Source organism: Copadichromis virginalis, linkage group LG14, assembly GCF_057382275.1.
Source record: "Copadichromis virginalis isolate Kocher_CV1m ecotype Utaka linkage group LG14, C_Virginalis_male_GT1.1, whole genome shotgun sequence".
NCBI lineage: Eukaryota > Metazoa > Chordata > Actinopteri > Cichliformes > Cichlidae > Copadichromis > Copadichromis virginalis.
The window spans coordinates 25719420-25737778 of NC_140631.1; the positions used below are offsets into that span (position 1 = coordinate 25719420).

General features: G+C 43.1%; 2 protein-coding genes across 3 annotated transcripts in view; one reads left to right on the forward strand and one right to left on the reverse strand.

The window, feature by feature from the left end:
- Positions 1 to 7271, forward strand: tmem160 (transmembrane protein 160). Its single transcript, XM_085430142.1, has 4 exons — positions 1 to 308; positions 505 to 529; positions 5125 to 5217; positions 5946 to 7271. The coding sequence occupies exons 1-4, from the start codon at positions 87 to 89 to the stop codon at positions 6260 to 6262; spliced, it is 657 nt and encodes a 218-aa protein (XP_085286268.1). The 5' UTR covers positions 1 to 86; the 3' UTR covers positions 6263 to 7271.
- Positions 7272 to 10910: 3639 nt separating this feature from the next.
- npas1 (neuronal PAS domain protein 1) overlaps positions 10911 to 18359 on the reverse strand; it is a 36989-nt gene continuing 29540 nt past the window's right edge. The window contains exons 6-12 of one of the 2 annotated variants that reach the window (XM_085430144.1): positions 17247 to 17421; positions 16986 to 17098; positions 16428 to 16624; positions 16139 to 16245; positions 15787 to 15934; positions 14347 to 14459; positions 10911 to 13227 (exon numbers count right to left, since the gene is read on the reverse strand). In XM_085430144.1, the coding sequence (XP_085286270.1) occupies positions 12125 to 13227; positions 14347 to 14459; positions 15787 to 15934; positions 16139 to 16245; positions 16428 to 16624; positions 16986 to 17098; positions 17247 to 17421 (1956 nt within the window). In that variant the 3' untranslated portion in view covers positions 10911 to 12124. Of the gene's footprint in view, positions 13228 to 14346; positions 14460 to 15786; positions 15935 to 16138; positions 16246 to 16427; positions 16625 to 16985; positions 17102 to 17246; positions 17422 to 18359 lie in introns of both variants that reach the window. The other variant, XM_085430143.1, reaches the window with a different exon arrangement.

Consider the following 18359-nt stretch of genomic DNA (forward strand, 5'->3'; position numbering starts at 1 on the left):
CGGGTTGAGGGTTCACAGGGCATGCGGAGGTCGTGTTGTGCTTTTTCTTTCGGCTCATACTTTAGCTAGCAGTGGTTAGTGATGTAATGGCTTTCTTGACTTTGTTCATGAGAAGGCAGCTGCCGCAGGCCGTGTGTCACTACGCCCGGCTGGTGAAGCAGGTCCGGCCGCCGGCCGCCGGTGCCACGCTGCGGAGACTGCACGGCTCAGCCCGGCAGCGGGTCGCGGATAAGGGGCCGTGGGGGAAGAGCCGGGGGCCGGAGCAGCAGCAGTACCAGCTCACAGACCTCGACAAAGCCGACGCTTTGGTGAGTTTAGTCCTAATGATGCAGTAGTTGTGTTACAGCCAGTAGTGAGCTTTGTGTAATTTTAATGGCAGAGCCGCTTTTTCTTTCCTTTTCCCCTTATCTGAAGGAAGTAAGATGGAATTGTTTTGAACGTCGTGAAACTGTAAACAAATGAGGGAGTAAGTTTTGCTAATAGATTTTCTTCTTTTATTTTCAGATGCTGAGAAAGTCCCATGAAACAGGTAACGTTGCTGCTCCACAATACAGGCTGTAGTCCCAATTTTCATCCTAACCCTTGTAGGATTTCTGCAGCATGGAGCAAAATGAACTTTTGTATGTTTCTTCTCTGGTCAGTCAGTGTCGGACTCAAAGTGTAATAAGTTATACTTTTATCACGGGTGTGAATGTCATGGTTGTGTTTGCGTGTGTGTGTGTGTGGGTGGTTGGGGGGGCTTTTAATGATTTCTTTGAACTTTTTTTCGAGGGTGGAATGATTGTACAGCACACATCTTTAATTGCTTTGAAAAACAGGTTTGAATTTATTTAGGATTTTCTTTAGAGTCAGAAGCATATGTACAGCCTCAAATAGAGACAGCCAGTGTCTTTTAGTTTGAAAAGACTAAGAACATTTTACTTCTCATTAGTGATCGTGATTTACTGTAACTGGTAGTTTCTTTTTGACAGCACTCATTGGACAGACCAGTATTTAGAACAATGGAAAAGTCCAAGGTAGGCAGTGAAAATCTAAGAAGAAGAATTGTAGATGTGCACAAGTCAGGAAAGTCTCTTGAAGTCATTTCTAAAGAACTGCAGATTCCAGGATCGAACAATTGTCCGTAGGCACAGGTTATTCAGATCTGTCACCACTTTGTCAAACTTTGGATGAAGACCTAAAGAAGACCCTCATCCTCACATGAGAGGCAACTGGTTAAGATGTTTAGGAACAACCCAGGAACCAAAGAGGTTCAGGTCTGCATGAACTAGAAACTGCCAGAAGATACAGAAATAACCACCTTCAAGCTTGACTGAAATTTGGAGCTGCCCACATGGACAAACCAAATGCCTTTTGGGGAAAAGTTTTATAGCCAGGGGCTTCTGGAATGGCCTTCCAGAAGCCCCGACCTCAACTCTACTGAAAATTTGTGGACTACGCTTAAAAGCCAGGTCTGTGCCAGGGCACATACCAATCCTATCAAGAAAAGTGGTAAAATATCCATGAAGAATTATGCAAGAAACCTGCTGGTGGCAAGCAAATGCATCTACTAAGAGACATTTAACCAAATATTTGTGAGTATACATGTATCTACTTGAGTCTATTGGTATAGTTTTGACTCTGTGTGGATATAAAAAAATCCTAAATACATACAATTTGTGCACCCAGTTTTTTTTTTTTTTTAACGTTATTAAAAATGTGTGCGGTAAAATCATTCCACCGCAGAAAAAGAACAGTTCAGAGAAATAAGTAAAAGCCCCAACATTGCAGTGACATTCATGCATATGATGAGTGTATGTACTGCAATGCTTTAAGGTTCATTTGTAGTCATGTTCAGAGATTGAGCATAGCAAAGCAGTTCAGCTGCTGCAGGACGGGGCTCAAACAACACAAAACATCTTCCCGAAATCCAACCTGCATCTACAGTGGCACCTGAAAAATGTCTTGCACGAATAATCTTTAGAAGAGAGTTAAAATATAGGCTGGTAGGTCAGTATATTCTCCAGTATATGGTTAGTATTTAACAGAGATTACATTTAAGTTGAAACAATTAACTGGCAAATCAAAAATGCATGTAATAATTAAAGTGGACATTTCTAATGCTTGCATCTGGCTAATGACAAAAAAAGAAGAACATCTTTAATTTCCTTTTTGTCCCTTTAAGCCAGCTTTTTTTCGTACTTTCGTGCTCTGTGCAGACAGAAAGTTTGGAGGCTGCAGGTGGGTCGAGCTGCTGTGCTCTTCATGCAGAGGTCAGACTAGAAAACTGACTGAGACCAAGCCTTTAGAGCAGTATACACAGGCACAATACAGTGACCTTAATACTTGAAATTTTGGCCGTGTTAAACATGAACCTCCACTGTCACAAGAGACAGTGCACATGGAGCGCAGGTATTTTCAGCTGCTCCCTTATTTCCCAAGAGGTCGCCACAGAGGATGGATCTGCATATTTGATTTGGCACAGATTTTACACCAAATGTTCTTCTTCCTGCAACTTTATCCAGACTAGGAGTACACTAGCTTGTGAATTCCATTGGGGCTTCGTTTGTGTTTGCTCCAAGTTCAAACCCTTCACGTCTTAGGCAAACATGTTTATAACCTTGAAGCCACAACAGCTTACAGGTCTGTGAAAAACTATGTACACTCTCTGATTCAGGAGCTTATAGGAAAACTTGAAGGAATCACCATCTGTGTGACTTTATCAGTCTCTCACATCACTGGAGGAATTTTGGTTTACTCGTCTTTACAGTGTTACTTGAGTAAATTCAAGTTTACAGGCATTCGTTTATGTACAGCTCTCTTTTTCCCAGCACAGGTCCAATCAGGTTGAGGTCTGGCTTTCTTTTTCTGACATTATAGATTTAAAGTTGTATATTTTCTGCTGTGCCTGGGATAATTGTCCTCTCCTTCAGATGTTAGGCGGGTGGGAACATTTAACACGCTAACCGAGGCCTGTAGAGTCTGGCATATGTAGCACTTGGGTTTTTGCATTTGCTCAGAATAAATCTGTTCACTGCTGTAAAGATTATGGCATCGTGTTTACACACGCCTGAACGCTCCACACCAGCAAACTGCCTAAACCTCTGCTTTTAAAGGTGTGCACATATTTGCTGGTGATCAGTTAAGTGCATTTGATTAGCAACACCTGGCTGCTGCTTGCGCTCTTAATTCTCGTGGCGGTAATAAGGATGTGCTCATTTTTTTCTGAGGCCCTGGAAATGCTCTTTTCCACATGAATGTATACAGAGCATGTGACACAGTAAAAGGAAAATGCATAACCGGTCCACTTCTAAGCCTGGTGACATTATGCAGTATGTCAGTTAGGGCTGCCACGATTAGTCGACTAGTCACGATTACGTCGACTATCAAAATCGTCGACGACTGATTTAATAGTCGACGCGTCGTTTGAAGCTTTGTAAGATCACAAAAGATGCAGGAATAAGTAGTAGGATTTAAGAGTGTAATAACGGACTGAAACAGAAGATGGCAGCACTGCATGTACAAGGATGCCAGCTGCCGTTAAACCCCGAAGAAGAAGAAGAAGCTGTGTCCCAGAATTCATAGCGCGGCCCAGCTCAGTTTCCAACAATGGCGGCAGCTAGTTAGTTTTAATGTTACTCTTATTATTCTTTCTGGGTCACAAAATAAACGTTTAACATATTTTCAGGTGAGAATGTAGCTGTGTAAACCTCAAATATCTGCTCAGTTTATCAGGACACCACATATTTTCAAAAGCGCTCCGACGTTTTCGGAGACGTCTGTTACCCACTAGCTCGATAGCGAGCCGGGGGCGAGGCTAACTAGAGCCGGTGAGAACACCGGACTCCTGGCAAATTGTTTTCAAACCCACCGCTGTCTTTCGCTACTCAGGTTAAACATGATATATAAGTCACTTAGATCACTTAAAAATGTTATTGTTTGGCTTTTTTTCAGTATTTTATTTGTTCCTGAGTAAATCTGTTTGGCTGAGATTAAAGTTATAGTTTTTACACAGCTGAATAAACGTCAAACAGACAGCTGATTATCAGAAGTGTGAGATGCTCGAGAATATACTCCGGTGTCCCGTTATATTATAGGTAGCAAGGAGTTTATTAAACTTCACTGAAACAATCTGACAATCATCTTGTCTTTATTTTTAGTTAGCACATATCTTAAACACTTAAAGCTTTAAGCTAATGATGCATTATTATTATGCATCTGCTCTTATATACGTAAAACGTATGCTTTAAGCTGTACGTTTTACCTCCAATGGATGATGATCTGATTAGTTGACTAATCGCAAAAATAATCGGTGACTAGTCGACTATCAAAATAATCGTTTGCCCTAATGTCAGTGCAGTCATGTCCTTGCTTATGAGAATCCACTAAGTTAAAATAATTGTCACTATACCGAGTCTAAATACAACAGTCCTGTAATACACCCGGGCTTCATTAAGTGCTGATTCAGCTTCAGTTTGTGTTCCTTTTAAACTGCATGGCTCTATACTTTATTACGTTTCTGTTATTTTGATTATATCTGCACACAGCAGCTCATTAGCACCCCAAACTACACCCTACAAAATTATCATATAGTTGAATCAGCACCTCTCTGAACAGTTAGAGCATCGTATCCTTCATGGGGTTTGGGTTTACTGCATGTCTGGTGTATGAGACCTCATTAGTTGTCACACTTCCGTTAAGAATTTGGTGTCCTTATTAAATTAGTCTTTGTTTATGCCCCCTGCTCACACACACAGTTTGTTTGCTTTGTCCAGTTTCACCTCATGTCAGGACTCGGTGTGTTTTTTGCAAACTGTGTTTGGTTCCTGCTGTAAGGAAGAGCTGCGAGGACGTCCATCTCTTCTGTCTCCACTGTGGGACAGAACTCAAGTTTAAACCAAGAGTTAAAAGCATTTGTTTCTGAATATTAAGTTATTATAATCTGAGCAAGCCACCATTTTTATCACAAATATGTTGTTTAAACATCATTTTCTTTTTTTAAACATCAGGATCTGGTGTCGTTAAACTGATGCAGATTAAAAGGCAGTAATTAGGCTGTGGTATGCAGCTACAGTAAACAGCATGATTGATTTTGGTTATCTGTAACGTGTCAGTTGTTTATTTCTGCCTTTGATCATTCTGCAGGCTTCCTCTCGTGGTTCAGGAACGGTCTGCTGGCGACCGGGATCGGAGTCATCGCATTCGTCCAAAGCGATGTGGGACGAGAAGCAGGATATGGTACGGGAAAGTTATATGTGCAGAAGAGCTGAAAACCAGACAATTTAAGCCTAAGCCTGTTTGTAAAATACACTTAAAATTTAAATAAAGTAACAAACGGTCGATGCAGCTCTAAATTTAAGATCAAGAGGATTTTTAAACTCTGTTTCTCTCTAGAAGATATTTTTTATCTAAAAATGTAAACATACGTCTGCTGTTTTTGTGAAGTAGAAAACTTTGTAATGGGCACTTGCTGCACTTTTAATATGAATAATTTCACAAGGATTCCTGCAATTGACTTGAAACAGAGTCAAAATCCTTGATATCTAGTTGTAACCAACATCATCATTACCTGACACGTGAGATGAGGCCCTTAACATTTTATTAAAGAAGACCTTCATGGAATCAATATTAATTGACAGCTGATGGGCATGAATATTTGAAAACTGTCTGAAAACAAAACTTTCGAGCCACAGCAGTAAATCAAAGGAACGCGGTATTATTTATGTCAAAATGAAAGCTGCTGACCTACTTGATGTATTCTCAATGCTAAATCACGGGAACGGTTTGTATAACTTCTGAAATAAGTTTGATGCCAGAAAATCTTCCACTTAATCTTTTATTTTAATCTAAATAATTAAAAGGAAAAGTCGATTCAACCTGCCTCCATGCCAGCTTTAATTACAGTGACTTATGAGGAAATTAATTGGGTTTCTACAATAATACCATGTCAATCTGTTTTTCCTCAGCCTTCTTTATCCTGGGAGGTGCGTGCGTGTCGTTTGGCGGTGCCTCGTATATTGGCAGCCTCTTTGCCTTGCGGAGGATGATGCTGCTGTCTGTGCCAGCACTGCTGTTCCAAGGAGCCGTGGTGGGCAGCGTCGCCCTCTTCTGGCTCTGCGCTGTATCGCTCTACATCGGACGATTAGAGGTGGAGATCATCCACGAGGGAGAGGAGGGAGAGGATGAAGAGGAGTGCCGAGAGTGCCGGGAGAGGCGCGAACACCGGGGTTACCGTGGCCCCCACGACAGTGAGGACAGTGACGGCAAGGGGCAAAACAAGTAGAGGTCTTCCAGGAATGCAGAGTGGAAAGCTGTGCATGTGTGCTGCTCCAATTCAGGGTTTCCCTTATTTGTATGTGTGTGGATTTTGTGTACATGTGCGTGTATAAGCAACCTACATATGCAGGCCGTGTGTGAGTCTGTAGATACGATCTTATTATCTGTTGTTATCAAGATGAATATTAATGTGGGGAAAGACTTTTAAGACCTTTTTGAAAACTGGTCGAAGAAATTTGTGAAACATGCTGGTAATTGGGTAGTTTAACTACCTTCGAAAATAAATCAACATTTTGTAAGTTTTGTTATAACTACATGTAGCCAGAGCTGAGTCTCTTACTTCATCAGTCTGAATTGTTTTCTTTTTCTTTTTACATTCTGCAAAGACTCGCCGAGAACGCCACGTTATTTCTTCAAGTTTACTTTTTGCTGCCCTATATCATTTTAATCCTCATTCACAGCCAACTGTTGTTGGGTGCTGTTTGTCTTATTCAGTATAATTAACTGTGAATGACTACTTGAAGTTTTCTTGAAAGCGTGGAACTAAAACAAGCTGGATGTGATAAACTGCGAGACCTACGAGGAGGACTGCGGAGTGTGTGTTTCAGGTCTGTAATTTTGTTTTGATCAAAAATCTCAGAGTTTTTAATTTGTTTTTTTCCAGCTTTTTTTTTTTTCATTATTATTTTGTTTTCGAAGGGCAATAGCACTTCTGTCACTTTAGTTTGAAACTTTAGTAACTACAGTTTTAGAAGCAAAGCCTATTTTTCACAGGCTTTCCTGTGATTATTTACACACACTCTGTATTGCTGTAGCCATGTTTCTGAGTGAATTCCACACTATAATCACTATGATTGCTTATTTAATGGATGTGAAGGGTTGTTGATCATTAAAGAGTTTGAATGCAGATGTGGAGATGGGGTTCAACATTGTTTACTTTTTTTTTTTTAATGCACGACTTCCTGTGCACTCTACTGTATATACAGTAATAAAACAAGAAGAAATCTGTCGAGTTACATCAGTGCGTATCCTTTAATGACCCATCGAATGAGACCTCAGATATGTTTGTTGTTGGTGTTTTTGACCAAACTCTACGGAGAGTTTCATAATAGACGAATTATCTCATAAAATGTGATGAAACTGATCAATTATAAATCCCCCGAAGGGCATGTTCTCAGTGACTTCAGGATTAACAGCTGGGGCCATTTAAAAAAATCACTAATATGGAGAGCACACACATACTGTGAATAAATACTTGCGGACATACATGAGAAGGGGAGATGTGTAAACATCTCTCTCCTGCACCTTAAGAAATCAAAAACCTTCAGCTGAAGCAAATTATCAAACCACATAAATCTCAACGTGTATATTGCTTTTTAATTATTATTTTTTGGTTCATGCAGACAGCGCCCAGTATAATGTATACGTGCTGTCAGAGTTTGTAGTTAAGGCTCCCTGCAGCAGGAGTCAAAAGATGTAAAAACTGTCCGTGCACACATAGACGTCTATTCATGCTGTACATGAATAATTTTTATAACGAGCTGCTCATCGGCGAGCATGTGTGAATATCTGAACTCAAACGGGCAGCATGTGGTTGTGTGTGTGTGTGGGGGGAGTGTTAGTCATGGGGGGGCTTTGTCTGTGATTACTATCTCTGACTGGGTTAGGGCGAAGGTCTGTGATATCTCCCAGCTATCGACACACAGTGTTGCTGTTGAGACTCACCTCGGAGTCACCCTCTCCTCCTCTCCTCTCCTTCTTCACTCCGGCTGTCCTCTCCTTCCCTCCCACCTCTCCTTTGCAGATTCCCATGGCGTTTTGGAGCAGTTCTGCGAATAGGCTAGATGGCTACTGCAGCAGTGTGACGAGCACCCACCACCCACACCCACACACACACAACCACCTCCTCCTCCCTGAGCCCCTTTCAGCTCTCTTCCTCAGATCCTCTTCTACCCTTTCACCCTCAAGTCCTTTCTTTCTGGTCTCCTCCTCACGTTCCCTACTCCTCCCCTCCCACCTCTTCTCCGTTTTGCTCCTCCGTGGCTGCATCTGACTGCACAGGTCTGTTTGGCATGCAGGAGGCTCCTGAGGCCTGGCGCGTCTAAAGGGCAGTGCGCCCAGAGGCAGGAGACGCGCCCTCACTGATAAACACCATCTACGCCAGACCCAGAGCAGCTATAGGAACCATAACGCCAGCACAACATACCCCAAAGTCCAGGTCTGGCCTCATACATCTCCAAACCTCAGCTTCACATCTACGCTCTCAGCATCGAAAGTTGGAGTCTTAACCTCTGCTTATTTTGAGCGCCGAGTGCTCATCTGCTTTCAGGTGTTAAATGCCATACGTACGGATCAAAGGATCTGCCTTAAGAACTACATTAAGTATGGATTGGCCTTCTCCTGGCTGAGAGGAGAAAGGGGTGATTGTTGGGAAACAATGACAAAGATGAAAATCATAGAGGTAGAAAAGAATCAGGGAAAAAGAGCCTGAGAAATGTAGTGAGCCCATGTCAGATGGAAACTGTCTGGCTGTCTCCCTCCGTCCTTCACGCTATTATTCCTTTCCATATTTGTACTTTTTTTTTCAAATCCATTTACATGTGGTAAGGTATTTCCCCAAGGAGCACGACTCTAATTCAAGGGGTAAGATAAGCCATCAAAGTTAGTGACAGAGAGGGCGCACGGGTGGCTCAGTGACAGGCTGAGAAGAAGACAGTCAGGAGAAATGCCACCGCCACACACACACACACACACACACAAATAACCCACGGTGATTTAATCTGCAGAAGCCGCACCTTTACTTCCCTCTATGTTACTCCATAGAAAAGAAGAGATAAAGAAGAGAGGTTATTTTGTAACTCAATTCACGGCACATCAGCACACACGCACACACACCCACTTATACAGTACATACGGTTTTGCACGTACAATGGCATTTTCTCCCCAACAACTGCTCTTGTTTAGTATGCGCTTCCTTTGGTCTTGAGGAGGAATGATCCTCACTCTAATGAACTACGGCCTGCCACTTGAATGTAAAACAGGATTTAACCCGTCTTCAATGTCAGAGCCCCTCCCTGGGGCTGCTTCAGACAACACACACAAATTCACGGAAATGCACGCACACACACACAGACAGACATGCAAGCAAACGGCCAATGTACACACACACGTGGTAATGCATGAACACCTATAAGTGAGAGACTCTCTGCGCTTCTGGGTTTATTTCAAAGCAACTAACACTCAAGTGATGTCTAGTCTGACCTGCACTAACTAACTAACTAACTAACTAACTATCTATCTATCTATCTATCTATCTATCTATCTATCTATCTATCTATCTATCTATCTATCTATCTATCTATTTTAATAAAGAACTGTGCAAGAATCAACACATCCTCTCTGCATTTGTCTTCTAAGTACTCAGAATATGCATGTTAAATGAAAAGAATTAACAAATGTGAGTGCAGAAAAAATTGTATCTATTTAAATCACATGAAATCTCAAGGAGCTATATGTAGAAATCGAAAGCATCAACACATTTAAAACTTCAGATATCACAACTGCTTACTCTCCACGCCTGCAAAAGCAAGAAAGAAACAACCGACATTGAGTTGTGCTCCTCTACTGGAATATTTTATTGTTATCATCATCATCATCTGTATCACTGTTATTATTTTTACATTTGTTCATTTTATTTGACGAGTGGGTGGAGTATTCACAAAGATGGGAGAATAATGTTAGATTCACAGTGATGGGCGAGGGGTTAGCCGTTTAATTCAACAACAACAGAAAAACCCAAAAACAAAACAAAATCCAAACTCACTCACACACTTTTAACAGGCGAACACGCCCGCATTCAAACACACACACACACACTTATTATACCAGTAAACACCCGAGAATATGTGCGCTGACACATATTTGTAGTATGGGTGTGTAGTGCACCCTTTCCCCCGCCCCGTCTTTTTTTTAAAACCCCCACCCAGCCCCACCCCGCCTCTGTCAGACGTGACGATATGAGCGGTTCCATGAAGCGAACCCTCAGATCAGGCTGTCGATCATAATCTCAATTTAGAAGAAGGACAAAGAAAATAGTGCCAGAAGGCCTGGCTTTCAACAAATTGCTGTATATATAAATTTACATGTATTTGGCTAACATGGCAGATCAGACGACCTTATTACAAAGTGCTAGACTGTTTTTAACGTATCTCTCTCACAGCTTATATCACTGCATATCGTGGTTAAATTTTATTCTTCTCACTTCTTTTTCCTGATGAGTTTGGCCGGGTGAAATTTCCAAATGTTATTATTTATGAATTCTCCTTCTTCTTTATTATTTTAGTTGTGATTTTCTTACACATATATGTATAATTTTGTTTTAGTTGTTTCATTTTTTCCAAGTCAAAAGTGTTTTGTTTTTCCTGAGAGGAGCTCCAATCAATTGCTATGAAACTGAAATTTAAAGTGTTTCATATCCCCACTTTTTAATTTAAAACTTTATCTCCAGTTGACTCGCTTGAACTGAAACCAATATCAGAACAATTCTGTTTTGTTTTATCGACCTCCGACGGTCACATTTTAATGACCACATGTGGTCTTGTTTATTTACCTGCCTTTCTAAATGAGCATTTATATCCCCCACCCCCCCACCCCCACTCCACATACCGTGCTCAGGCTATGATATTAGCGGCCGCTCTTGCATTGTTTTCTGTTTTAACAGGATCACACGCCGAACCGTGAAGTGCTTTAGAGTTCACACCAGAACAAATTTCGGTAAGTGCTCAAAAAAAACAAAAAAAACAAAACATGTTTAAATGATAAAAACACTTCTGTCCAGCACATTTCCCCTCCTAAAGCATTTTCACATTTTTTTTCATCCACTAAAACAGTCGTATTTTAAACAATTTCCCAATCGGTTTCACCTGGTGAAGAAAAACAATATAAACCTAAAAACAAACAAGAATATGGCTTTCATACACAAACACAACTGCAGCATTGTACATTGTCATGATACACTAGAAGTCATAATCAGTTAAACAAATCGCCTTCCTATAATCAAACAATACAAATAGCGTCCTGTCTGCATTGCATTTCCTTCCCTTATATATAATGGAATGTCTGGGACTACTTTAATCATACTTTTGTCCCAAAAGTGTGCTTTTAGTATGGCTGAATCGATGAATACTTGGATCTTTTTTTCAATATTATTGTTTTATATTATTATTTTAAGTATCGATACAAAACACCAAAAAGCTGTCTCCACCTATTTTAAGTTGAAACCCTATAATCAAACTGTCACCCGGAGCCCACTGAAAGAGATGATTTGTATAATACTGCAATAATAAAAATTTATATTCCAAAGTCATTTTTATTCCTACAGACGAGTGCCCATCTCTTCCTACTGGTTTTAGGGTTAATTGGGTTAATGTGCGGTGACGGACATTGACGGTGAGGATGTGAGCTGAGGGTCGTCATGGTTTTCTCTCTATGTACAATATGGCTTCTCTGAGTGGAAGAGACACATAAATCAACACAGTCATCTAGAGAAAGTCACAGAGCAGAGTTCGTTGTTGTCGCGAAGATGAAAAGTCTTGAGGGACAACCAGTCAAAAGTTTCCATGTCCCCGTTTCTCTGAGAGTCACTGTCACTCGTACACAACAGGCTGACATGATAAAATCCTATGGCAGCGGCTTGTCACACACTTTAGATTGCAGTTATTCAACTCATTGTCCAATTAGTAACGTCCTCAGAGGTTTAATCTACTGCCACTTCTGTCTCTCCTGCCCTTTTCAATGTCTCTCTTTCCATCCTGTCACTCCGCTCTCTCCTTCAGTTTATTTTCTCCTCTCACATCCTCCCCTCTGAGACTCAGTCCTCCTCTGTGCCCGCAGCCCCCCTCAGTCCATTCATACAGAAGGGCAGGCTAGAGGAGAAGGGGCTGTCAGATGGGGAGAAACCACTGAAGGGTGGAAGGCCGGCCAGCCGCTGTAGGTGGGGGAAGAAGGCCGGTGGGGGTCCCTTGTGGTGGTCCGAGCGTAGCTGCAGGCCATCACTGTGTCCTGTGCTGTGGTGGTGGGAAGGGGGGAGCTCAGGTGGAGCGTAGCGGATAGTGCTTGGGGCATAGAGGCTCTGAGGGCCCTGCGGGCCGAGGGCAAGGGGGTGGAAGAGGACCCGGCCCGCTGCACTTCCAGCAGCCAGTCTCTGAAGCAGCTCAAAGTCAGGACCGTTACCTAAACCACCACTACCGCCACTGCTCCGGCTGACCACCCCCGCCGACACAGCCCTGTCCTCGCGGGGCAACGGGGAGGACACGGGCATGGCGGGGGACAAAGCTGGGGACGGGGGAGTGAACAAACCCTTCGGTGGGGCTTCGCTGCTGGAAGAGGAGTCCGGGATCGGGGTGGTGGGGCTGTCACCATTGAGGCTGCTGGACGGCGTGTGTGCATGCGAGGGCTGGGGCTGAGTGGTGTGTGTGTGTGAGGTGGAAGTTTGAGTGTGTGATCCCCAGCGCCCCCCGGTGGTCAGGGCTTCATGCTCAGTCTTGATGCCTGGGCTGCCGGGCAGGGGAGATGGAGTCACTACACTTTTCAGCTGCTGGATCACAGCCCGGCCATTGTGCACCCTCCCTCCCCTCTCCCCTCTCGTCGGGGTGTCTCCTCCTCTGCTCTGTTTACCTCCTCCTCCGCTGTCTTCCCGTTTCAATCTGTCGCTGTCGCCTCCCTGGTCCCACTCGGTTTCATCTTCCTCTTCCCCCTCGCTTTCGCTCGCCAGGTCTGAGGAGGCAGAGACACTCTCCTCCGTGTGACGGAGCTCCTCCAGTCTGCGACGGGTTTCGGGAGGTGCGCCCTCCGGGTCAGACCTCAGCAGGCGCTTCCTCCTGTCCTCTGATTGAATGGCCGTGGTGGTGAATTTGTCTCTGCCTTTAGTGTCAGGGTCGCTTTTCCCCACTGAGCTCTTCACAGGTTGCGAGCCTGAGGAGGAAGGAGATTTTTATGACACGATGAGGCACGGGCGAGTGCATCAATGGGACGTCACAGTAAGGTAGCAATGTACGTAGTAGGGCTGCCACAAACGATTATTTGGATAGTCGACTAGTCACCGATTATTTTTGCGATTAGTCGACTAATCAGATCATCATCCATTAGACGTAAAACTACAGCTTATTGCACCAGCAGCATCTGCTCTTATATAACTATCATTAGCTTACAGCTTTAAGTGTTTAAGGTCTGTGCTAACTAAAAATAAAGACAAGATGATAGTTTATTGAATTTTAATGAAATTTGCAGATTGTTTCGGTGAAGATTAATAAACTCCTTGCTATCTAAAATATAACAGGACACTGGAGTATATTCTGGAGCATCTCACACTTCTGATAATCAGCTGTCTGTTTGACGTTTATTCAGCTGTGTAAAAACTATAACTTTAATCTCAGACAAACTGATTTACTCAGGAACAAATAAAATACTAAAAAAAAAAGCCAAACAATAACATTTTAAGTTATCTAAGTGACTCATATATATTTAACCTGAGTAGCGAAAGACGGCTGTGGGTTTGAAAACGATTTGCGGGGAGTCCGGTGTTCTCACGGCGCTAGTGAGCCTAGCCCCCGGCTCGCTAACGAGCTAGTGGGTAACAGATGTCTCCGAAAACGTCAGAGCGCTTTGAAAATATGTGGTGTCCTGATAAACTGAGCAGATATTTGAGGTTTACACAGCTACATTCTCGCCTGAAAATATGTTAAACGTTTATTTTGTGACCCAGAAAGAATAATAAGAGTAACATTAAAACTAACTAGCTGCCGCCATTGTTGGAAACTGCGCTGGGCCGCGCTATGAATTCTGGGACACAGCTGCTTCTTCTTCTTCTTCGGGGTTTAACGGTAGCTGACATCCTTGTACATGCAATGCTGCCATCTTCTGTTTCAGTCCGTTATTACACTCTTAAATCCTGCTATTATTCCTGCGTCTTTTGTGATCGTACAAAGTTTCAAACGACGCGTCGACTATTAAATCAGTCGTCGACGATTTTGATAGTCGACGTAATCGTGACTAGTCGACAAATCGTGGCAGCCCTAGTACGTAGTGTGGTACCTCGGGCCTGTGTGGAGCCATCGGTCGGGGACGAGCTGATTCGAAGTCGCTCTGCTCTTATGCTCTCTGGTAGCTGCAGCAGATCCAGGGGAGTGTCGGGCAGCTCTGTTCGACTGGATGGATAGATGTAAAAAAAATGGGAAAAAAGAGAAAGGGAGAGAGTGAAAAGCTGGATGTATACACAAATCATCTACCACTTAAAGCCACTTACACTTAAAAAAAAACAGGAATGCCATGCTGATTTAAGTGAATACTTAGAGATGGAAACAACATATAATCAGCCTAATAACTACCTCCAATAGCCAAACTGCCTCACACCCTTCTAACCTCCATCTAACACACACTCACTCCTTCCAACAGCCCTTATCACACATGCACAAACACTGACACATGCAAACAGACACACAGGCAGACCGCACCCCCCGAAACACACGCAGATGCACACACACACACACACACACACAAATGCTCCACTCAGCAGCCCACCTATACACAGTTAAGCTCAGACAAGGAGGAGGCTGTTGGAGAAGTTAATGAGCTCTTGTAATTACAGCACTAATTAACTAAAACACCATTCAGCCCCAAAATTCTGACATCCATTTGTTGTAATTATATAGCTTCAGTCCAATTAGCATTGAAATTCAGCCTACTCCTCTTGTTTTTGTCTGACTGCTCTGCTGCTATGCGCGCGTTCTGTTGTGTTCTCTCGCGCTCGCTCCGTGGTAAACACACCAAAGCCTTAAACAAAGGTAATATGACACTTAAAAGGTAATTTATATTTAAAAAGAAATCAAGGTGCAAGGTTTTTCAAAATGTTCTTAATCTGATTTGGAGCTTTCTGTAACAGGGTGTCTGCTTATTCAGAATAATAGCGTTAAATAACAATAGAATAATGCATAAAGGAACATTATGCAGGATGAAAAAACCCGAACTGCAAAAGGTATGAAAAAGTGATAACTTTTACTAATTACTATTTAAAATACAAGATAAAATAAACATTTGACTGTCGAATGAGGAACATTTTGAAAGAAAAAGTACGGCTTTTTGAAGCCGCAAATTTTACTGTATGTTGGTCGTGACGCATAGAAACTGTCAGAAACATTAGCAAATTCAAACTAATCTAAAAATCTATTAAAAGAATAAGAAGAATTTAATGATATTTTAGCCAATCTTTCAAGATTTATAATAAAATCAAAAATAACCATTACATTAATTAGGCAGTGGTTTGCTGCTTTGATCTCCTCGTTTCGTGTGTATCCTTACCAGTTTTCTCACATGCTGGAATAAATGAACCTCCCTATCCCAATAATCCCTCTACATTTCATCAGCTATCCCTTCAAAGGGTCTCTGTACACAGTGTGATGCCTGCATACATAAAATGACTTCCTAACAGCACTCGTGGAGAAACGGCGGTTTCAGCTTTGCTCCGGTTCTACTGACCTCAGGACGTAGTTAACCCAGATAACGTTGCGTTCGTGGGGGGCTTTGTGGTTGATGGACACAGTGGCAGTGGACTGGATCCACAGGTACCCTCCTCTCCTCTGGAGCCAGCGATAATAACCAGTCACTACCTGGCCTTTTCTTAGCACTGAGGAGCAAAGATGGGAAGAAAAGAAACCTGTTAATGGTTTGACAGTTCATGAAGGTGGCAGCAGAGGGCGCCTCTAACAACAGTACAGGAGGAGATTTCAACAGGCTCTTGTAGCAGCTCTGCCAAGTTCAGATACTTGAAGAAAGAGAGGGATGGGGATGAACGTCATATATTATACATATCCATATGTATGTGACTCACAGTCCTCGTGGCTCTGCCGGAGGTTCTCCAGGTCTTCTACATGGATGAAATGGTAACAGGTATGTCCCACTACCTCTGCTGGAGTCAGATCCATATACTCAGAGATCCTGTAGAGCATTGGAGGAAGAAAACAAACAAACAAACAAAAAACACACACACACATTTGTCAGCCAAACAGAAGCAGATGTGTGTGCTAACACCACCAACTGGCTGGGTGCTCTGCCAGCTCCTCATGAAAAAACATGAAAGATAGAGCGACTCCCAAAAGGCAAAACAATAGATGGATTACCTGTTCTCACAGTATGTAACCTGTAGGTCCATGTTCACTCGGAACACAAACATGTGGCTCTCCATGCGGACTTCATTAAGCGTGGAGGGCGGGAGAGTGTGCGCCAGCGCAACCAAACCCATTGGTCGACGCACTGATCGGGTGGAGCCCGGGACGAGAGCGGGGCGGCAGCGGATTCGTCCCGTCACGTGGATTACCTGACAAGCACAAAGTCTTTCTTACGCACTCATACGCACAAGCCAGTCTATAAGAGGATTACTAAATAAAGATCAGGTGGAATCAGAGCTGTTTGATGCACTGATTTAGAAAATGTAGCATTTATCAATATGTAATAAACTTGGACATATTAGCAGTGAGCGCAGTAAACTGTGATACGTGGAGCGGTTCAGAGCGAAATAAGGGCACAGCCATAAAATATACTGGCAATGACCACCTTGTGCGTGTGTGTGAAACACCAGCAGCACAAACCCAAATTGTTATTTTATTCCGAACACATGCAAGTAAGCTAAGGAATGCATAATATGTTCTCAAATTATGGTGGCGCATTTTCTCTCATACCTTGTATCCAGAAGACTTGACATGCAGGCCTCTTTTGGTGAGCGTGGACTTCATGCGGATAAAAAAGCCACGCTCGGTTGGATCGTCGGCAGGAGAATGAGGACTGGATGGAGCTGCTGGGGATGAGAAAATAACATTAGCTGTTTCAAGAATATATTTTTTTGACTTTTGTCTTAGTAATGCCATTTGAGCACAGTGAATTGTTGAAAATCATATTATGTATTTGTTATATTTCTTTCTGCTTTCTTGCCATGACAGTACCGGGTTCAGGGGTACCAGCTAAGGAGGAGGTGGACGCAGAGCTGGAAGCGCTCTCAGGGGCTGTGTGACAGCCGGCCTCGGCCCGTAGATGTGGCCTGATTCCCAGCCGCTCCGCCATCTCGACGTGGTCCGCTGGGTGGATGTAGTCGAAAACACTGCTGCCAGTCAGCTCCACCTGAAGAGAAGCACACACAAACCGATCAAAACCAGACGCTTTGTGCAAAAATAACTATACGTGAGCGAGCACACGCCTACAAATACAAACAGACACACACACACACAAGTGCACTGAAAAAAAAATCAATATATGTTATGACGGGAAAATGAAAGTGCCGCTCTGGGTTACAACTGAACAAGGAATGAGAGGATGTAAGACAGCCCCACCTGCCACCCCTCCAACATGCTCGCGCACACATACACACACACATTTAAGTCCTGTCTCGGAGGATCAAGTGACTACAGTGCTACACAAATAAAACCAGGAGGAGATAAAAATCAATTGTATTTGCTGATTAAAAACAGGTGAACTCCAACTATCTCCAAAGGTCACATTACTATACTTCTTATTCCCCGTGTCCCTCCCAGCTCCTTCATTCAGTTACAGTCTATCCCAGCAGGCAGCAGCGTAACAGCTCATACAGCTCTATATGATCCTATCATCATAATGCATCATAGTCGCATCTCTAATCATTTAAAGGCAATAATGGCACTGCTCTTGCATGGCATCCATAAAAGCGGCACAATTGAAGAAGGTGTGATTCCATCTGAAGCAGCATGAATAAGTGTGTGTGTGAGAGAGAAGCAGAAAAGGGGGGGGCATGCATGCTTACACACATCTATGCAGGTTCCATTACATCTGTGAATGTGTGTGTCTGTGTGTGTGTGCGCGCATTTGTGTGTGTGCCAATACTATTCCATCTGATAAAGCCGTGGCTGCAGCAGCCTCACACCCTTGTCTGTAGGACACAGCCATTTATTACCGGATTAGAGCCATTTACTGCAGGCTTTATGGGAGCTTCAGCAGGCCCTCAAGGACATCACAGCCGGGGGAGAGGAAGAAGGGGAACAGGAAGGCGGGAGCAGGCGAATAAGAGCGATCGACAATGAGGGAAC

Excerpts from the sequence above, each read along its gene's own strand:
- tmem160 (XM_085430142.1), top strand. The coding sequence starts at position 87 with ATGGCTTTCTTGACTTTGTTCATGAGAAGGCAGCTGCCGCAGGCCGTG. Across the intron at positions 530-5,124 it reads GAGAAAGTCCCATGAAACAG|GCTTCCTCTCGTGGTTCAGG; the intron begins GTAACGTTGCTG and ends ATCATTCTGCAG. Across the intron at positions 5,218-5,945 it reads GGGACGAGAAGCAGGATATG|CCTTCTTTATCCTGGGAGGT; the intron begins GTACGGGAAAGT and ends GTTTTTCCTCAG.